The sequence below is a fragment of the Mesocricetus auratus genome, unplaced genomic scaffold (assembly GCF_017639785.1).
Source record: "Mesocricetus auratus isolate SY011 unplaced genomic scaffold, BCM_Maur_2.0 Super-Scaffold_100008, whole genome shotgun sequence".
Lineage (NCBI taxonomy): Eukaryota > Metazoa > Chordata > Mammalia > Rodentia > Cricetidae > Mesocricetus > Mesocricetus auratus.
Window position 1 is genome coordinate 74,040,581 of NW_024429192.1, and position 18,405 is coordinate 74,058,985.

Consider the following 18,405-nt stretch of genomic DNA (forward strand, 5'->3'; position numbering starts at 1 on the left):
TCCTGATCCCAGAGTCCCACAGTCCACATTCTGCCAGCAAGCAACATGGTCAGGCCTGTCTGTCACAGCAATACCCCACTCCTGATACCAACTTCTGTCTTAGCCATTGTTCTATTGCTGTGAGGAGACACCATGACTATGGCAACTCTTATAAAGGAAAACACTAATCGGGGGCTTGCCGACAGTTTCGTAGGCTTAGTCCACTATCACCATGGCAGAGCAGCACTGGAGCAGTAGCTGAGAACTGCTTCACAGGCAGAGAGGGATGGGGGAGGGAGAGGAAGGGGGAAAGAGAGAGGGGAGAAAAGGGGAGGGAGACAGAGAGAGAGAGAGAGAGAGAGAGAGAGAGAGAGAGAGAGAGAGAGAGAGAGAGAGAGAGTGACTGGACCTGGCATCAACTTTTGAAACCTCAAAGCCCACCCCCAATGACACACCTTCCTCTAACAAGGGCACACTTACTGCAAGGCCATCACCTCCTAATCCTTCTAAACCTTTCAAACAGTTCCAATCCCTGGTCACCAAGCATTCAAATGTATGAGCCTATGGGGTCATTCTCATTCAAATCACACAAACTGTCTCAAAAATCAAACAAATAAAAACAAGTTTGAGCTGGATCTGGGGTACATGCTTGTTACTCCAACACAGTGGACGGTGAGGCAGAAAGATCGCCTTCAAATTCTAGGCCAACCTGATCTACATAGCCAGTTTCAGTCCAGCCAGGGCTACCCTGTGAGGCCTTGTCTCAAAACAAAAGAAAAATAGAAAAAAAAAACTTAGCCTGCAGATGTAGCTTATTGGTAAAGCTTTCTCAATATACCCAACGTTCCGACTTCCACCCACAGAGCAATAATAAGCAATTAAAGAAAAGTATAGCTGGGGAGTGATGGTGCACATCTTTAATCCCAGCACTTGGGAGGCAGAGGCAGGCTGAAGCTACACAGAAAAAACCTGTCTGGGGGGGAGGGGCAACGTGACCAGAAGCAGGTAGATCTCTGTGAGCCTCAAGTCAGCCTTGTCCACTTAACTTCCCTGCCAACCACGTTTACAAAGAAAGACCTTGTCTCAAAATGATAAACAGAAAAGCAAAGCGCGTCCCTTTGCTGTAATTGTTCTTGGGCGAAGCTGAGGCAGAAGAATCTTAAGTCTGCAGCTAGCCAGTCTATGCATGGGTGCCCTGTGGAGAGAGCAGATGGGAACAACACAAACTCTAGCAACGGTCTCAGGGACTCCTTCCCTGACAAACGTGTCTTCCCCAAGACCAGGAAGGTGTCCTTGGGTCACTCTCTGGTTTTTGTTTCTCGTTTGCAGAGGACTGATTTTTGTTTTGTGCGGCTTTGGCTTGGGCGCTTCTGTTTGCTGCTTGGCTGGTAGGTTTTTCTGCACAACTCAGGAGCTCATCGCTGTAGACAAGCACTGGCCGCTCAGCTCCAGCCATAGCCCTCTAATAGTGTTTTAACAATCTCGTTTACAATGTTTCAATGTCTGGGATCTTACCCTTTTCCATCCACCCCCCCCCCATGTGAGCGTTCCACTGGCTAGAGAGCTGCTAATCGTGCAACACAATCTCCTATCCCTGGGCATTTATTGAATGACTAGCTGGCCTGGTATCAATGAAATGTCTTGGACATTTGAATATTTGGTCACCAGTTTATGGCGGTGTTTTGGGAGGCTTAGATATGTGGCCTTGCTGAAGAGAGTCTGCCACTGGGGGCAGACTTTGAGGTTGCATCCCTGGGAGTTCACTGCTTCCTGCTTAGGTTTGAGATATGCTCTCTCTGCTGTTCCTGCCATGAGTATGTCATCTGCTGCCACATCTTCCTGCTGTGATAGACTCTTGGTCCTCGGGAAACATAAGCCAAATAAACCCTCCCTTCTACGGTGCCTTGGCCACAGTATTTATCACAGCAGCAGAAAAGTGACTGATTTGTGAGCTTTTCGGTTTTTGACATTTTCACATAAATCAAAGTGAAGGGAAAACACAGCCCTGCAGCCTTGCCTGTCTTCAGTGTTAAACAAAGGCCTTGCTCATAGTACCCTCTCAGTCCCTTGTCCTTCTAGCTCTGCAGGTCCAGGGGTATTGAAAACTTAGCACTTGGCTATGTGGGTAGCGTCCTTGCCTGGCATTCATGAGGCCCAGGGTTTAATCCTCGGCACAACAACAACAACATTGTCAACAGATAATACTAATACCCAAGGTTATGCCAAACATACCATGAAGCTCAGGTAAAGAGGCTGAAGGGGAGCACAATGGCGTCTTTCACTTTCTGTTGCTGTAACAAAATAGAGACAAGTTAGGTTGTATAGAAAAGAGGCTGACAGGTCCACGATTGTATGGCTACGAGCAGCTGGCCTTGTGCTACTTCAAGTTATGTATGGCACAGGGCAGGAGGGTGCAGGAACGTGCCAGAGGCAGAGCACAAGGCAGCCTCTCTTCCCGAGACCAACTGCAAAGATCACCAGTTCCTCTGCGGTGAGCCACCTGAGCAACACCAGCAGGGTGTCAGTCGGTCTGGAGAGACAAACCGTGTCCATGCTATACAGGGGAGGAGGAGGCATCAGCAAGAGGCTGAAATGAGAGGAAAAGGCCGCAGCAAGTTGTTCTTATTTTTGCATAAGAGAAATTGCATTTGGTAAAACTCACCTTCCCTTGCCATCCAGTTTTGTGACTGTTGACTCTGTGTGTGTGTGTGTGTGTGTGTGTGTGTGTGTGTGTGTGTCTTCTACGCTCATGTCCCATGCTATGTTTTGAGCGGGGTCTTTTACTGAACCGGGAGCTCATAGGGTCAGCCAGTGAGTGTCCCAGGGATCCTCCTGTCTCTGCTTCTCTGGCACTGGGTTCCTGCGCCCAGCTTTCTACTTGGGTTGCGGAGATCGACTCATACCTGTTTGGCAAGCATTTTACTAACTGAGCCATTGCCCCAGTTTTGACAAGGTTTTAACGAAGTTCCATTCCCCGATAAAAATCCTTCCGCCCTGTCGTGACTGGCCTTTCCCAGGCCTGTCTGTACCCCGTGCCACACCCCGTGGTTTGTTCTTTCTGTGTGGCATATGTAGAGTCCTGCAGCATAGTGCCAGCCGGGCCAGGCTCCCTTTGCTGGAAACCATGGCTGGGCCCCCTGTAGCCACCGATGTCAGTGCTCCCTTCCTTTCCCACCGCTGAGCTGTCCTTCCTGGCCGTCACCACCGTGCTGCTGTGCACAGCTGGGTTTCGTCCTGGGTTGGACAGGGGCTGCTGCAGTGGTTGAGTACATGTCTCTGTATCTTTGTCCTCTTTGCAGACATACTTGCTCCAAGCCTCACCCAACCAACTGGGTCGCCTGCTGGGTGGCATGCCAGCTGTCACCAGGTTCCACTGCCTGATCCCAGGCTGAACTCTTGTCCGAAACGGTCTATCACAGGCCTCTCTCCACTGTGGCTCTCTGATGCTTGGACCCATGCACTGTAGGGTACTTAGCAGAGCTGAGCAGTGGTGGCACATGCCTTTAATTCCAGCACTTGGAAGGCAGAGGCAGGCAGATCTCTGTGAGTTCAAGGCCAGCCTGGTCTGCAGACAGAGAGTTCTAGGACAGCCAGTATTATATAGAGACTGTGTTTCAAAAGAACACTGAGGGACATTCCTGGTCTCTACTTACCATTTACCTGGCTACAACCTTGTATTAGTGACAAGCAACAAAAGCATCCCCAGGCACTGCCAAAAACTCCTAGGGGACAAAAATCCCTCCTGTTAGGGAGGGACATGGGGGGGTTCTGCAAGCTCTGCATGTATTTAATTGTCAAGTATATGTAAATGCACACAACTTGGGGCTTGGAGTTTGCTCAGTGGTACAGGACTTGCCTAGCATGTCCAAAGGCCCCAGCTCTAGCTCCAGCACCACCAATAAGCAAAACAACACTTCCATCCATCCACTTGACCTGTGGCTCAATGGTGCTAAGTGCACTTCGTATTTGTATGACAGTCACCAGCATCCATCTCAGGAATTTGTCATTTTTCAAAACTGAAAGGGTTCAGCAAACAGTCCCATCCTCCCCTCCCACCGCCTGACACTTACCATCTACTTTACTTATTTCCTTATTTGAACGAGTTTGTTTGTTTGTTTCTTAAAAGTACCGACCTGAGCCAGGCTGTGGTGGTGCACGCCATTAGTCCCAGTACTTGGGAAGCAGAGGCAGGGGGATCTCTGTGAGCTCAAGGCCAGCCTGGTCTACAGAGTGAGTTCCAGAACAGTCAGGGTAGTTATATGAGAAACCCTGTCTTGGGGAAAAAAAGTACTAACCTGTTCCTCTCAAATTCCCATTCAAAATTTTTGTTTTCAGCTTCATTTTACTTTATGTGAATGAGTGTTTTGCCTGCATGTGTGTACAGGCACCACTAGTGTGCCTGGTGCCCACAGCAGTCAGAAGAGGGCTTCAGATCCTCTGAAACTGGAGTCATGGATAGTAGTGAGTCATCATGTAGTACAGGTCCTCGGCAAGAGGAACACATGCTCTTAACTGCTGAGCCATCTCCCTAGCCCCCCATCCAAAATTTTAATTCAGCCAGGCATGGTGACACACACCTTTAATCCCAGCACTCAGGAGGCAGAAGCAGGCGGATCTCTGTGAGTGTGAGGCCAGCCACACTCACAGGACAACCAGAGCTAAACAGAGAAATCCTGTTACAAATAAAATTTTAATTACTTTGTTTTTAATTTATTCTTACTTCACTGTGTGTGTGTGTGTGTGTGAGATGAGGTCTCTCTATGTAGCCCTTGACTAGCCTGGTAGTCTCTTGTAGACCAGGCTGGCCTTGAATTTACAGAGATCCACCTGCCTCTGCCGCCACTGCCCGGCTTTTTATTTTATTCTATATTATCTGAATGGGTATTTTACCTGCATGTATGTCTGTGTACCACATGAAAACATAGTGTCTGAGGCAGTCTGAAGAGGGCACTGGAATTAAATGACTGTAGACACATATGGATGTTGGGAATCCACCTGGGTCCTAACCCTGAGCTGTCCCCAGATCTCTGGTGGCCTCACAAACACGGCATCACATAAAACTTGGCCTTTAATCACTGGTCTACTTACTGAACAAGCTGTCAAGGCCCCTCTGCTGCAGGCCTCCTTCCTGTTGAAGACTGGGTAGCATTCCATCGTAAGGATGAACATAGAGTATGGCTGTGTCTACCAAGGGTCGTGTAGGCTGCTTCTGCCTCTCAGCTATTGTGAGTGATGCAGCTATGAACGTGGATGTGTACACCCAGGGTGGGGCCCTCTCCCAGGGAGTGGAATGGCTAGATCCCCGCCCCCAGCTGTTCTATTGCATATCTGTGCCGCAGGTACATGAGAGCTGTGATCCCTGTGCTCCTCCTACAGATACTGCTTTATTTTATGTTTGTTTCTGAGACAGGTTCTTACTATGCAGCCCAGGTTGGCTTCAGACTTGTGTCAGTCCTCTGCCTCAGCCTCCCTAGAGCTGGAATTATAGCAGTGAGCCGCCACAGCTGGCTTTGGAGGTTTTTCTTTCGTTTTCAGAACCTATGACTGAATTTACCCGGGTTTTGTCTCCCCAGCGTTAGGCACTGGCCTACCACTAAGCCACACTCTCAGCACATTGCTATTTTGTTTTGTTGCTTGTTTTTAAGAATATCCTTCTTTCTTTAATCCCAACACTAGGGAGGCAGAGACAGACAGATCTCTGAGTTTGAGGTCAGTCTGGTCTACAGAGTGAGTTCTAAGACAGCCAGAGCTACACAGAGAAACTCTCTTTCAAAACAAAACAAACAAAAACCCAAGCAACCAACAAGTAAGAACAGCCATCTCAGTGGGTGTGAAGTAGTAACCCAGGCTTTCTGTTACTGTAAGCCAGCGTTTGGTGCTTGGATCCTTGCCTTCCAGACAATGAGTCTAGATAGACACTAGACACGAGACTGGGAATTGCTTGAACCAGTGCTGGAAAGAAACCTAGGCATCAAGAACCAGGGACAGGGGCTGGAGAGATGGCTCAGAGGTTAACAGCACTGACTGCTCTTCCAGAGGTCTTGAGTTCAATTCCCAGCAACCACATGGTGGCTGACAACCATCTACAATTCAATCTGGTGTATATGTAATAAATAAATAAAATCTTTAAAAAAAAAAAGAACCAGGGACAGCCTGAGACTGAACAGCAAGCCAGCCACATGCAGGAGCCTAGAGGCCATCTTGGCCCAGCACCTGATCCCCTGGAGACCACATCCTCTGGAGCTGTGGGGCAGCAGCCAAGCATGTGCTCTGTCTCAGAAGCCCACTGTTAGCGTCTTGAGCCAGGAGGGATCCGGTCAGTTCCTGTGATGTGGGGCTGACTGTGGGCTTGATGCCTCCTGGGAATGCTTCCACCTCAGGAAAGCCAACGTCACCACAACAGGGTGGCAGGCCTTTGACCCCAAGTCCACCAGGCCGTCCCCGTCCACGAGAGCAACCCACGAGCCTCCAAGAGTTAGCTGTACAGGGAAGGATTCTATTCCACCCACCTAGGAGCAGAATCGGGACCTCAGGGTGAGGGGTCTACTGCATAGCCATCTCAGGAGCCTGGGGTGCTATTGGTACTGTGTGATGACAGCGTAAGAGAAACTGTCTTGGGGAAAAACAGCTAAGAAACCTGTCTACAATAAAAAGTAAAGGGGCTGGAGAGATGGCTCAGAGGGTAAGAGCACTGGCTGCCCTTCCGGAGGTCCTGAGTTCAATTCCCAGCAACCACATGGTGGCTCACAACCATCTGTAATGAGATCTGGTGCCCTCTTCTGTCATGCAGACAGACATGCAGACAGAACACTGTATACATAATATAAATAAATAATTAAATAAAAGGTATATGTGGAAGGCAGGGGGCTGCCATAAGCCAGGGCTAGAATGGCAGAAAAAGCAAAAGGAGTTGGGGCACATGCAAAGAGGGGCCCCAGCAAAAGGTACAAGCAGCCATGTCTCCCATAGGTGGGGACATTGTGGGACTGAAGCCTGGTAGGCTCTACACTGCAGGTTCCAGGCTGACCCAAAGTCCAGGAATGGAGCAGGGAATGGTAGAAAGGGCAGTGAAATTGGTACCTGAAATTGGCAAAGGAAAACTGATAAGAACGTTTGCAATGCCAACCCTTACAATTAAGAGGACAGCTTAATCTGCTCTGTGAGAGCTTAACATCCCTGCGCCCCTCCCCCCGCTGCTGTTAGCTGAATACCTTTGCCTCTGCTGTTTCCCACACACAGACCTGGCAGCGTTACACAGACATGGAGGCTCCAGACTTCATGTGAGGAGCCCATCTGGTTTGAAGTAATACAACAAGCAGGAAAGGAAACTGAATCAAAGGCTTGATGTGTGGTTAGGGAAACGCGAAGAACGTGAGACCCACTGCCAGGAGGAAGGTCCCATCAGCCCTGCGGGGCCAGGGGCCCAGCCTCTACTTGCTCTGGGCTCGATCCACAGCAGGATGTGGAGGTGGCTGGAGAGAGGCAGGAGGAGGGGCGGGGTGGAGCAGACGTGGCCAAGCTCAGCTGGGACCCCAAGAAACACACACAGACCAGGAAGCAAAAACCGAGCATCCCAGTGCCCACAGTCCACATGGATCCCCATTTCCATAGACCCAGCACCACCAGGTACGGAGGGCAAACAGCGCAGTCCAAGCAGCCTGTCCTGCCGTCAGGCCTTGGTCATCCCTCAGTGCCTGCCATGCTGGGCCTGCTCCCTCTGACTGCCACTTTGATCTGTAGTTCACCTGAAGCTGGGCGTCTCATCCTCCACACTGTCATCACGTGAATCGCACACACTCCGGTTCCCCAGCTGGGGCTGGGGGCTGGATTTGCAGAACAGCCAGGGTCTTCCTGTCAACACTACTCTAGGCACCCTCAGCAGTTTCCCCTTGTCCTCTGCATCCCAAATGTTGGAAGGAAGATCCAAGTATGGTGCTCCCCCACTTTTCTTTATACAAAGGCACCATGGCCGAACAGGGATCCCTAGCAGGCTGGGTGTGGCTCTGGGCATCCTCTCTTCCTCTCCTAGTCAGTCTCGTTCTCCAGTTGGGTGTTTATTGTATTTCCGAGGAATTTTGAGACATGAATAGGAGCCTAGAGTATCTGTTCCATCTAGGGATCCCTGGCAACAACACAGGGAGAGCCCAACAACTGGGGTATGGGTAATGAAGGAGATGCAGGCAAAAATAAAACATCTGTCCCCACACACACAGCACAGCAGCCCAGGGCCAGCTGCATGGCTCCAGAGGAAACTAAGGTCAGAGAAAAAGACAGTGGCTCTCTTAGTCATCCCAGGCAATTATAACTAATAAAAGTCCACTGGCTGAGAGCAGGAGACCTTTCTCCTTTTGAAGGGAGGGTCTTTGTAGCTCTGACTGTCCTAGAACTCCCTGTGTAGATCAGGTTAGACCCAGAATTCACAAAGAACCACGGGTCTGTCTCCTGAGAGCTGGAATTAAAGGTGTGCTCATTTCTCTCAGTTCCCAGGCTGGAATGAAGCGGGGGGGGGGGGGTTGGAATGGTCTGCTCCTGTAAGGGCTGCAGCTGTCTGTATTCTCAGCCCTCAGTCTTCCCGTGGCAGAAGACTGAGGGGCCCCTGTTAAAAATGTGTTTTTGTTTTATGTGTATGTGTGTTTTGCCTGTGCACCATGTGTGTGCAGTGCCTGTGGAGGCCAGAAGAGGGCATCTGCCATAGCTCCTGAAATGAGTTACAGTGGCTATGAACCACCATGAGTCACTATGGGGTGCTGAGAACTGAACTCCAGTCCTCTGCAAGAGCAGTGGGTTTTTTGTTTTGTTTTGTTTTACCATTGAGTCATCTCTGCAGCAGCTGTGTCATCTTTTAAATGGGTACTAATTGTTCTCAGGGGCGCTCTACCCCTCCCACCCACCCACCCTCACCCCTGAGTCACATTCTGAAGGTTCTACCTCCAAATACCATCATATCAGGAGTGCAAAGTCTGAACTGGGGATGTACACATTCAGAAAACAGGGCAGGGCATGGTGGAGCATGTCATTATTAATCCTAGCCCTCATGAAGCAGAGGCAGGTGGATCTGTGAGTTTGAGGCCAGTCTGATGTACATTGTGAATTCTGGGACGGCCAGGGCTACATAGTGAACCCCCTCTACATACATACATACATACATACATACATACATACATACATACATATACATACATACATGCACATACACACATATATGTACACATACATACACACACATATATAATATATATATACCCATACATATATTATAAAATCTCCAAGCAAACAAACGAAAAACCAGATCACAGAAAAAGGAACTTGTGGAAATCCACCTCCCATAAGGCAGTGAAAGGCTGTTCAGAGGCAGCTGCCCGTAGGGAGGAGGTCAGCTTCATGGCCAGGGCAGTGCCAAGCAGACACACAGCAAGCCATCAAGGAGGAAGGAGAACGTGGCAGCAGTTTGCCCCTGTGCCTCCTGTTTACAAGGTGTTCTCGGGTTCATCCCTGGTGCAGAGGGAGAAGCCTTAGTCTTTGAGAGCCACGACTCAGCTCGGTGCAAACAGCATCCTTCTCTGCTGTTTCTGGTCCACACTAGGAATCACACCAGTGAGGATCTGAGTTTCATGTGGCTAGCGGTGGCCCAGTTCCCCTCGTGAATGAGCCAGCTCTGTGGCAACAGGGACATTTTCAAGGCCAGCGAGTTGTACCCTTAGGCTCTCTAATCTGTGATGTGTCCACCCCTATTTACAAAAGCCGGGTGCTGGGATGGTGCACTTCAGCTTTAAACAACACCAAAGTGGAGGTCTCGAATGAGCTCTTCCCACCCCCCCACCCCCCGACTCCCCCACCCCGCTCTTCCCCATATCCCCTGCATGCCACAGGGGATAGCTGTATTCCAGGGGGAGAGGCGGGCGCTGCCTGAAGCTGACCATTGCCCTCTGCAGGGCTCCAATAGACATGGAGTCTCTGGTTTCCCGGGGGACAAAGTATCAGGCCAATGTGGAACAGGTGGCCTTGAGCAGAGCCCGCTGTCACTTGCAGAAGGAGACTTGCATGTGAAGGTAGGGTAGAGACAGGACTTGGGAATGAGTGGCCATTGCTGCCCTCAGGAGAGTGCCCTACAAGCTGTCTCCTCTGGTCATATGGACAGATGCTACAGAAGTGTCCCTACCCTGGTGCTAGGTACCCTTGGAGGGAAGGGGCTCAGGCCACCCAACCTGGGACAGGTCAGACATGGAACAGAGTTGGACTTGGGGTTAACATCTGGAAGTGCCCAGGGAAGGAGTGTCTCCACTGGCAGCAAGAGCCACGAATACACTGAAACAGATGAAACAGGGATAGAACCTGGCATTTCCCATTTGTTTGAGGCATAAGGCAGCCTTGACTCTGGCTGGCCTTCGGTTGGCCCTTCCTGTGCAGGAAGGGAGGGATCAAAGGGTTCCTTTGGCCACTTCGATGGTGTTGAGTTAATGGAGACAGGTCACCCAGCCACCTGGCTGGGGAAAATTGCTTCACACGGGAGTTTCAAGATGACTCACGACCACTGTCATTGTACACCCACTCCCCCACCCCACCCTGGTCAGTCTGTGGGGACATTCAGTGAGTAAAGTCAATAAACAGGGGGAAATGCAACTCTGGGCTGGTGCCAAACCAGGGCAACGCTGGAAGAGCAGGCCTGTTTTTGTCTTCTCACATGCCATTCGAGGCCGGATGGACAGTGTCCTGTCCGGACCATCATTCCCGGCTTCCACGGAAAAACTCTAGCCCTGCAACAGCTACAGGCATGGAGAACTGAAGTGAAAGCCAGGGCCTGCCCTGGGGAAACCGCGCAGACAGCCCGTGGAGGACCCGGGAGCTGCGGGAGAAAGGCAGAGAGGCCCACGGGAAGGGAGGACTGAGGAGACCCCTGCTCCACGCCCCTACCAGTGACTGCGGCTGGGAAAACCAAATCTCCCTTCCCCAGTGATACACCATCGAATTGGATGCAAATGAAGAGCCACACTAGCAGTTTCAAAAAAAAAAAAAAAAAGGCGAAACCGTTTATGAAATCGGCGCCGGTGCAGTATCTACAGTATCTACACATATCTACAAGTATCTACACCGCCCGCAGGCGGGGCTCACTCAGGTCGTCTACACTGCAATTGCCGGCCGGGCCGGAGGCGACGCGGTCTCGCGAAGAACAATAAATACCACTTCCTTCCGCCTCGAACGGGAGCTTTGGCACTGGCGGGCGGGAGGCCCGCATGGCTCCCCAGTGGGGGAGCACGTCCTTAGGTGGCCCTTGGGGCCCGCGCGCGGGCGCACTATCTGGGGCAGTAGTCGTAGGCACCCGGCGGAGCAGTCGCCGACGAGTACACGTTGGCTGCGGCTGCTGCTGCTGCAGCGGCGGCGGCGGCGGCTGGGTTCACCGCGGGGTGGTGGTGGTGGTGCGGGTGCGCGTGCGGGTGCGCGTGCGGATGGTAGCCGTGGCCGCGCAGGCCGGGCAGCGGGTAGGGCGCTGGCCGGCTCTTGGCCCCGAGGTAGTGGTCGTAGGCAGCGGCCGGGTACTTGTAGGGATGGTGATGCAGCGGCTCGGAGGCGCCCGGTGCCTCTAGGCGCAGCTCGGGATGCGGGGGACTATGCCGGCCTCCGGATGCTCCGGGTAGCGGGACGAGGCCTCCAGACCCGGGCAATGAGGGGCTCAGCACGCGCGCCAGCAGCTGTGGCGGGTGCGCGGCGTCGCCGAGCGCTGCGGGTCCGGAGTCACGGTCGAACTCTCGCCGGGCTTCGGCCGCGTCTGCGGGAACAGCCGGCGGTGAGAGCCGGGCAGGGACCATCCGGGGCGCACCTGACCAACCACAAACCCCACCCCCACCCCGGGTCCGTGACACCCGGGGCGCGGCGGGCGGGGCAGAGGGCGGGAGGACGAGTGCCCGCTTGCCCGCCCCTCCACCTCCTGTGCAACTGGTGAAGCCCGGACGCCCCGGGCTGCTGGCGAGACCGGGTGCGGCGGCGGACCCGGGCGGAGCGCAGACGGGCTGCAGCCGCGATCCCACTATCCCAAGTCCTACCTTTCTCCCCGGCGCCGTTGGGCTGCGTCGGGGAAGCCACCGGGTTCCGAGACCGAGCAAAGGCACTCACAAGAGGCAGCGCTCCGGGGCGGTGGTTCCGGGGCCTGCGAAAGAGGAGTGGGTCACCACTGGTGTCCAGGCCAAGCGTCCTGGCGCTCGCCTTTTCTTCAGAGGGCACTCACCAGTCCTCGGGGTCGCAGTCCCGGAAGCCTTTGGCGAAGGGATTGCTGGCAATCTTAAGCTGCGTGATCTAGAGGGAAGGTGATGTAAGCTAACTGTGCTAGCAGCCCGACCTCGGCAGTCACAGATCGGGGAGTGTCTCTAGCTTTAGAGGGGGTAGGCCTCCAGCGCTGTCTAGAAGAGAAGGACCCACAACTGCCTCCACCCCTGCACGATGCGCCTCCTCTCACCAGACCTATCTTTGCCTTTCCAAACAAGTGACTAAGAAGAGTGTCCCTGGCTGGGATGGGAATGTGGTCACCTCCGCCCTCCTCAGCCCCCCAGCACAAAGAGGGCAATGGAGCTGGCGCCCTAGGAATCTGGGTGAAGCTCAGATCAGGCCTCTGATGGGGAGTTTCCGGAATGGTTTGGAAAACAAACTTTCAGGCTGCAGTGACAGTTGCTGCTACAGAGGTCAAGCTGATACAGGAGGCTGGGCCAGCCTGAGGAGGGAGAGGGTAGTGGTGTGCCTGTCCCCAGGACCCCCCAGCCGGCCCTCACCCGGTGGTTCTGGTAGGCAGTGACTGCGGTGAAGCGTGTCTCCTCAAATACAAAGGTTTTGAAGTTCTCCTCTGCGTATTTCTCACTGTCTTTGCGAGGGTCCACGTATACCACATGGAAGCGGGGCTGGTATCTGTGCATGGAGTTGAGAATAATCTGGAAGACAAGGGTGGGAGTCAGCTCCAGCTTGAGGCTGGAGGAAGATGCGGGCCAGAATCCCGAAGTCTAAGGAAGCAGTGCATTTCCTTAGCAAGGGCTGTCGTTCTAAAGACAGCATAGAGCCTTGCATCGAGGACCTCCCGGGAAAGAGGCTTCAGTCGGCAAGTGGTGGGGTGGTTGGGTTTCTCTCCTTAGATCCCAAGGGTGCCCCAGGCCTGCAGGGGTGGTAGCTGTGAGACCCAGCTCCACCCAGCAGGAAAGCGGCCCCCAGGCTGGGACTCCACAGGCCTCCTGTCCTCTCCTCACAAGGGTCCATCTTTTCCAATGAAAGAGTCCCCCACCATGAGCTCAGCGTGGGGAAGAGGAGAAAGATGATCCACCTCAGGCCAAGGCCATCCTGTCAGAAGATTGCACCCACCCAGGACTGTCCCAGTACCGCCCCTGGCTCTAGTCGGTGGGGACGCTGGAAGGCCTCCAGCAGAGAGGACTGAGAAGGGTCGCCTACATGGCCATTGTCATCCAGCAGGTTATTGGTCAGCTTCAGCTTGTCGAAAGACACGATTTGTTTCATCCACTGTGCGCCCTTGGCCGGCGAGTCGGGGTGGTAGTGCACTCGGCCAGGCGTGGCGGGGTCTGCCTTGCCGGCCACCAGCCAGGACGAGCTATGGAAGGCATACCTAGGGCGACATAGTGGCAGGGGTCAGTCATGCTACTTAGGGGTAAGCAAGAAGACCCCGGTGCTTCAGAATTGCTTCTGTGCTCGGCAAAATCAAGGTTCCAAGTCCCAGCAGCTAGAGAGAGGACTGGATGAACCAGAAAATTCCCAAGGATGTAATACACAAAGGGTGCGGAGAGTCTGGGCCCTACCGCTGCAGTAAGAGAGCAAGCCACTCCCTCTTCCATTTCGCTGCAAGCGGGTCTGCCTGCCCCGGGGGCCCAGGAGGCAGGAGACTGGATTTGGCATCACTGGCCAGTGGCTTTGGGCACAGGGCGGCCCCTGTTCCCTTTATTAATTACTGTTAATTGTCCAGGCAGCCCAGGCCTGCCCTGCATAATCTTTACCAGGCACTCCACCTTTCCGGCACAACTCTGGAGCTGAAGGTTCTCTAGAGATGGGGGAAGGGGACAAGACGGGTCATCAGGAGACAGGGGTAAAGTGGCCGGCCACATCGGCAAAGGCATCTGAGCTGCCTGTTGCCAGAAGCTCAGGAGACGAGTACAGTGAGCTTCTAGAGCATAGGAGGGGGTCTGAGTGGGGCAGAGGGCAAGCAGTAGAGGAGGACCCGGCTACTGTGGCATTTGAGATGGGTTTCCTAGTACACCCTCCCTGTTCCCTGGACACGCTGCTTGTCCCAGGGCTCCCAGGGGCTCACCGGTAGCGCTTGTCATCCACAGGCACAAAGTCCATGAGCAGCATGTAGTCAGCCATGGGGTCCATCCCAAATAGCTTCACTTGGAAGGTGGGGAACATCCGCCTGGGGGAGGTCGGGTCACCTCAGGGGGTGGACAGGACTGCTGTCCACTCTAACTTCTCTGGCCTGGCAGCCCCTAGCTCAGCCCTTCCTTCGGGGGCCCTCTTCAGCTGCTGTCTTCTGCCCAGCCCCTCAGTCTCACTCTCTAACCTCAAGTAGGCCCATTCTCAACCACCGGCAAGGCAGCAGCAGGCTGGGCCCCAGGTCCCTCTCTGAAACACAGAAATGGCTAACCAGGTGCCAAGCCGCACGATCCCAGAGCCTATTCGGTCTTCTTTGCCCACACAGACAGCCTTGCCCAAGGAATTCCTTAGCCTTCTGGGTCTGGCCTACCAGCAGCAGGATACCTAAGAATCCAGCTTCTCCTCGGTCCTCAGGGCCTCCCCTGCTTGATCCAACAAAGTCAAAGAGTTCCCGGCTCCAACAAAATGAAACCGAGGGCTGCAGTAATTCCAAAAGTCTACACTGGGGCTGTTGTCCAGCTCCCCCTAGTAAAGCTGACACCTCAGAACTCCAATCTTCAGCTCTCAAGACCTGGTGAGAGTTTCCCTACCTATGTAGGACACAGGCAAGTCCCTACTTCCCCCAAGAATCTGCCTTGCAAAGGGTTTACATTAAGCATTCCCGGTTCCCTCCCTCTCCTCTGAATCCCTCCAGTGACATTCAAGGCCCTGGGTCTGCCCCGGGACCAGTAGGCCTAGCCGCTGTCTTCAGTAGGCTGTGTGGGTATGGACAGCAAAAAGCCTGGAGAAAATGCACACAGCGGCAGCCCGGGACAGGCCCTAGGTTCCCCAGGGATGGCTGCACAGTAGAGAAACAGAAACCTCGAGAAAGCTTTGCAAACAGGCCCTGAGCCTCCTTGGCCACGGAGCTGGTGTGTACATTAGACACAACCCAGCGCCCTCCTTTGTCTCCTGGTCAAATCGGGAGCATCTGCAATTGTTCCCTTTCCCTCTCGGCCCTTAAAACAAATAACAGGGTGACTGGCACCGACACCCTGCCAGGCTTATGAGAACTGGGCTCACAAGCGGCCGAAATCGAGGCCCAAGAAAACCGGATCTCCAGTTCCCGGAACTGAGTGCACTGGCTTTAAGGGTCTTAATTCTCTCCTAAAATTATCCACACAATTAGGGGGTGTTTGCTCTTGAGATCGTCGTACAGACTGAACCCACGCGGGAGTTTCCTAGGTGGTGGCCGCCTGACTTCAGCCGGCGCCCTCTTAGCTCACAGATTTCCCTGTCGTAGTCCCGGGACTCGCGGTTGGTGCTCCGCGGGTTGTCGCTGGAGCCGGGTCAGCAGAGAGGCCAGAGGGACCCGCAGGTGGCGGGCCGCACCTCCACCCGCTTCGCGGCCGGGCTCCAGCGCATCCTTTGGACACTCAGCCAGAGGCGCGGCACACACGTGTGCAGGGGCGCGGGGAGGGGGCGCCTGACCTGCCCGCCTTGGTGACGATCATCTCGGTGCCCAGCTGATTGAACTCGTCCCACAGCGCCTTCATCTCCAGCTGCACGCTCACGCTGGCCACCTTCGGGTTCTTCTTCACCGGCGCCTTGGTGGCGGCCGCGCGGTTGGCCCCCGGACCCTCGGGCTCCGCCGCCGAGCTGCTGGCCGCCCCGGGGGCGGGCGCGAACGGGTAGGCGCGCGGCGGCGGCGGGCCCGGGGCGCCGGAGGCGGCGGCGCACGGGTCGTAGCGCGGTGGCGGCGGCTCGCGCGGGCCGAACGGGTCGGCGCCAGGCGACGGGGCTCCCAGGCCGCTCAGGCTGCTGGCCGCGAAGGCTGCAACGTCGCAGAAGTGGGAGAGCTGCGTGAGCCACGGGCTGGACACGGCGGAGATCATGACCCGAAGGCCGCCCGCCGCCGATCAGAGCGCCGTCCCGCGCGGCGGGCCGAGTGGCGGGCGCTGAGCCGCACGCGCCCGGGGCCGCACCGCCCCACCCCGCGGGCCGGCCCCGCGGAGCCGCCCCGCCCCGCCCCGCCCCGCCGAGACAATGGCCCGCGCCCCTCCCCCCCGCCCCTCCCCCGCCGCGGCCCGCGGGCCCGGGCCCCCCCGACCGCTCCGACCGGCTCCGGGGACGACGGGCCGGTGCGCGGTCCCTGCTCGCCGCCAGCGCGCGCTGGCTTCTGCTCTGCGCCAGACGCTCCCCAAGTTCTTGCTCCTCTACCTTTTGTGTCCCCGGTTTCAACTTCTCATCACATTGCTGTCTCCTCTCTGGCTGCAGCTTCTCCTTAACTCCCTGCTCTAGGTCTTTTCTCGGTGTCACTCTTTCCACTTTGAAAACTCCATGTCCTCCCTTCCGTCTAACCCCTTCCTCCTGTTTCTGTCCGTTCTCTATTATTCGTGTCTTTGCTCTTTGAAAAGCAAATAAAATCTGAAGTCGTTTTCTTGTTCTTTATCTTTAATGAGGTTACTTTTTTCTATCTCAAGTTTACTTCATTTTCTCTTTCGTTATTTTATTTGCTGTGTGTGTATGTACCTTCCTTTCTTACCTTTGTTGTGTTTCTGTTTTCTCAGTTTCCTTCCCTCCTGGCTGATCTCGAGGCTTGTGTTTTTACTTGTTTGTTTGTTTGCTTGTTTGTTTGTTTTTGTCCTCCCTCCTTTATCGTGTTCCCTTCTTTAATCATCTTTCCTCCTGCCAGCTCAAAACCTCCCGTTGTCCTCTCTCCTTAAGACCTTGCTGCTGTGCTCAGTCCCCGAGGTTGGAGTCTCAGAATGGTGGATGGTGGGTGGACTGACTTTGGGGAATTCTGGTCCTTCATCCCTGTCCCTGAGTCCCAGTTTCAAGGTTGGCGCCCACCCGGCCTAGAGCTCCTTTCTACCCACTGGGCCCAGGGCCTCACAGCAGGGGGCCGGCGGTCCGCCAGCCAGCCGGTGTAGACGCGGACAGAAGGCTCACCTTCCATGTCCCTGGTGACTGTGCTGAAGTGCATCCCGGCTGGGGATCCTGGTAGCCGGCGAAGTTTCGCCCGGTCCGAGGGCCTGGGGCCCCGGTGGGCGGTGCCCTCCGAGGCCTCGGCTGCAACAAGAGAGGCGATGCTGAACGCGCTGGCCCGGGCTGACAGCGGGCTCCGCGCGTCCATAGGCGCCCGGGCCTGACCGGCGCCGCCTCCGACTGCGTACGCCCAGCCGAACCGCGCCCAGCCCAGTGCAGGGGGCCCGGGGGCGGGGGCCTGTAGTGCCACTCACAGCCGTCGGTCCCAGGCCCAGGGGATTATGGCGTCATGAGACCCCCCATTTTCAGCCAGTATTGGCCCGGGAGTCCGAACTGTTGAAGCACCCTGGAAATTCAGGGCCCTCCTGCCTTCCAAACTCTCTGTCCCTGGTCTCTGCTCCCAGGGCCCTGTGTGACCAACGCCCCTTGAACATCCCTCTGCTTCTGCGGAGGCTGGGCGTCCCCTCTATTCAGCGAAGCCACCACCAGAGTCTACAGCCCCAAAGGAGAAGCCGCTATGTCCCAGTCTGGGATGGCAGAGCACTGGTGAGGCACTGAGGGGCTGCCTGAGTCTAGCCCTGCCCTTGGCCCCACCTGCCTCCACCTCCTCCCCGGCGGCCCCTGCACCTGGGTAAGAGAGTGGCTCCGGCTCTCGCACAGGCCACGGGCAGAGGAGCCCCAGGGCTGAGGAGTCCTTCGTCCCTCCGTGCCGCAGAGCTGGACCTCACCAGCAAATGCCCCTACAGGCCCCTTGGGTCAGCTTGCTTTCGTGGTGGGGAAGCGAGTCGTGGGACACCGCCCAGGCCGCACAGCCCGGGAGCCCCAGCGTCACGCGCACCCCGCGCGCACCGCCCGCCTCTGGCCAGGACGCTTTTACATCCGGAGGGTGGGCAGTGCCCGCTCCTCCGACCTCCCTGCGCACCAGCGGGGCGCAGGGAGGGCCGGGGGCGGGGCCTGGCCGGCCGAGGGAGCTGAGGACACGTCGGAGAAATTCAGACCGCATGGTGGGGTGCTGTCCCCTCTCCACCCTGCAGCCAGCCTGCCCACAGCAAGGCCTAGCTGCTAAGGTGCAGGACCAGGCCCTCGGCCTTTGGGCCTCAAGGCGTC

At 55.3% G+C, this 18,405-nt stretch overlaps 1 protein-coding gene across 3 annotated transcripts; it reads right to left on the bottom strand.

The window, feature by feature from the left end:
• Positions 1–10,981: 10,981 nt before the first annotated feature.
• Positions 10,982–18,118, bottom strand: Tbx1 (T-box transcription factor 1). 3 transcript variants are annotated; one of them, XM_040751184.1, is made up of 9 exons: positions 17,926–18,116; positions 17,263–17,382; positions 15,802–16,144; positions 14,270–14,371; positions 13,402–13,573; positions 12,738–12,893; positions 12,200–12,267; positions 12,018–12,121; positions 10,982–11,743 (listed from the first exon to the last, which is right to left on the bottom strand). In XM_040751184.1, exons 2-9 carry the CDS (start codon positions 17,294–17,296, stop codon positions 11,271–11,273), a joined length of 1,452 nt encoding a protein of 483 aa, XP_040607118.1. In that variant the 5' UTR covers positions 17,297–17,382; positions 17,926–18,116; the 3' UTR covers positions 10,982–11,270. The 3 variants fall into 3 exon arrangements, with proteins under 3 accessions (XP_040607118.1, XP_040607119.1, XP_005077565.2); XM_040751185.1 differs by having other exon boundaries at positions 18,027–18,093; XM_005077508.4 differs by having other exon boundaries at positions 17,263–18,118.
• Between the last annotated feature and the right edge of the window lie 287 nt (positions 18,119–18,405).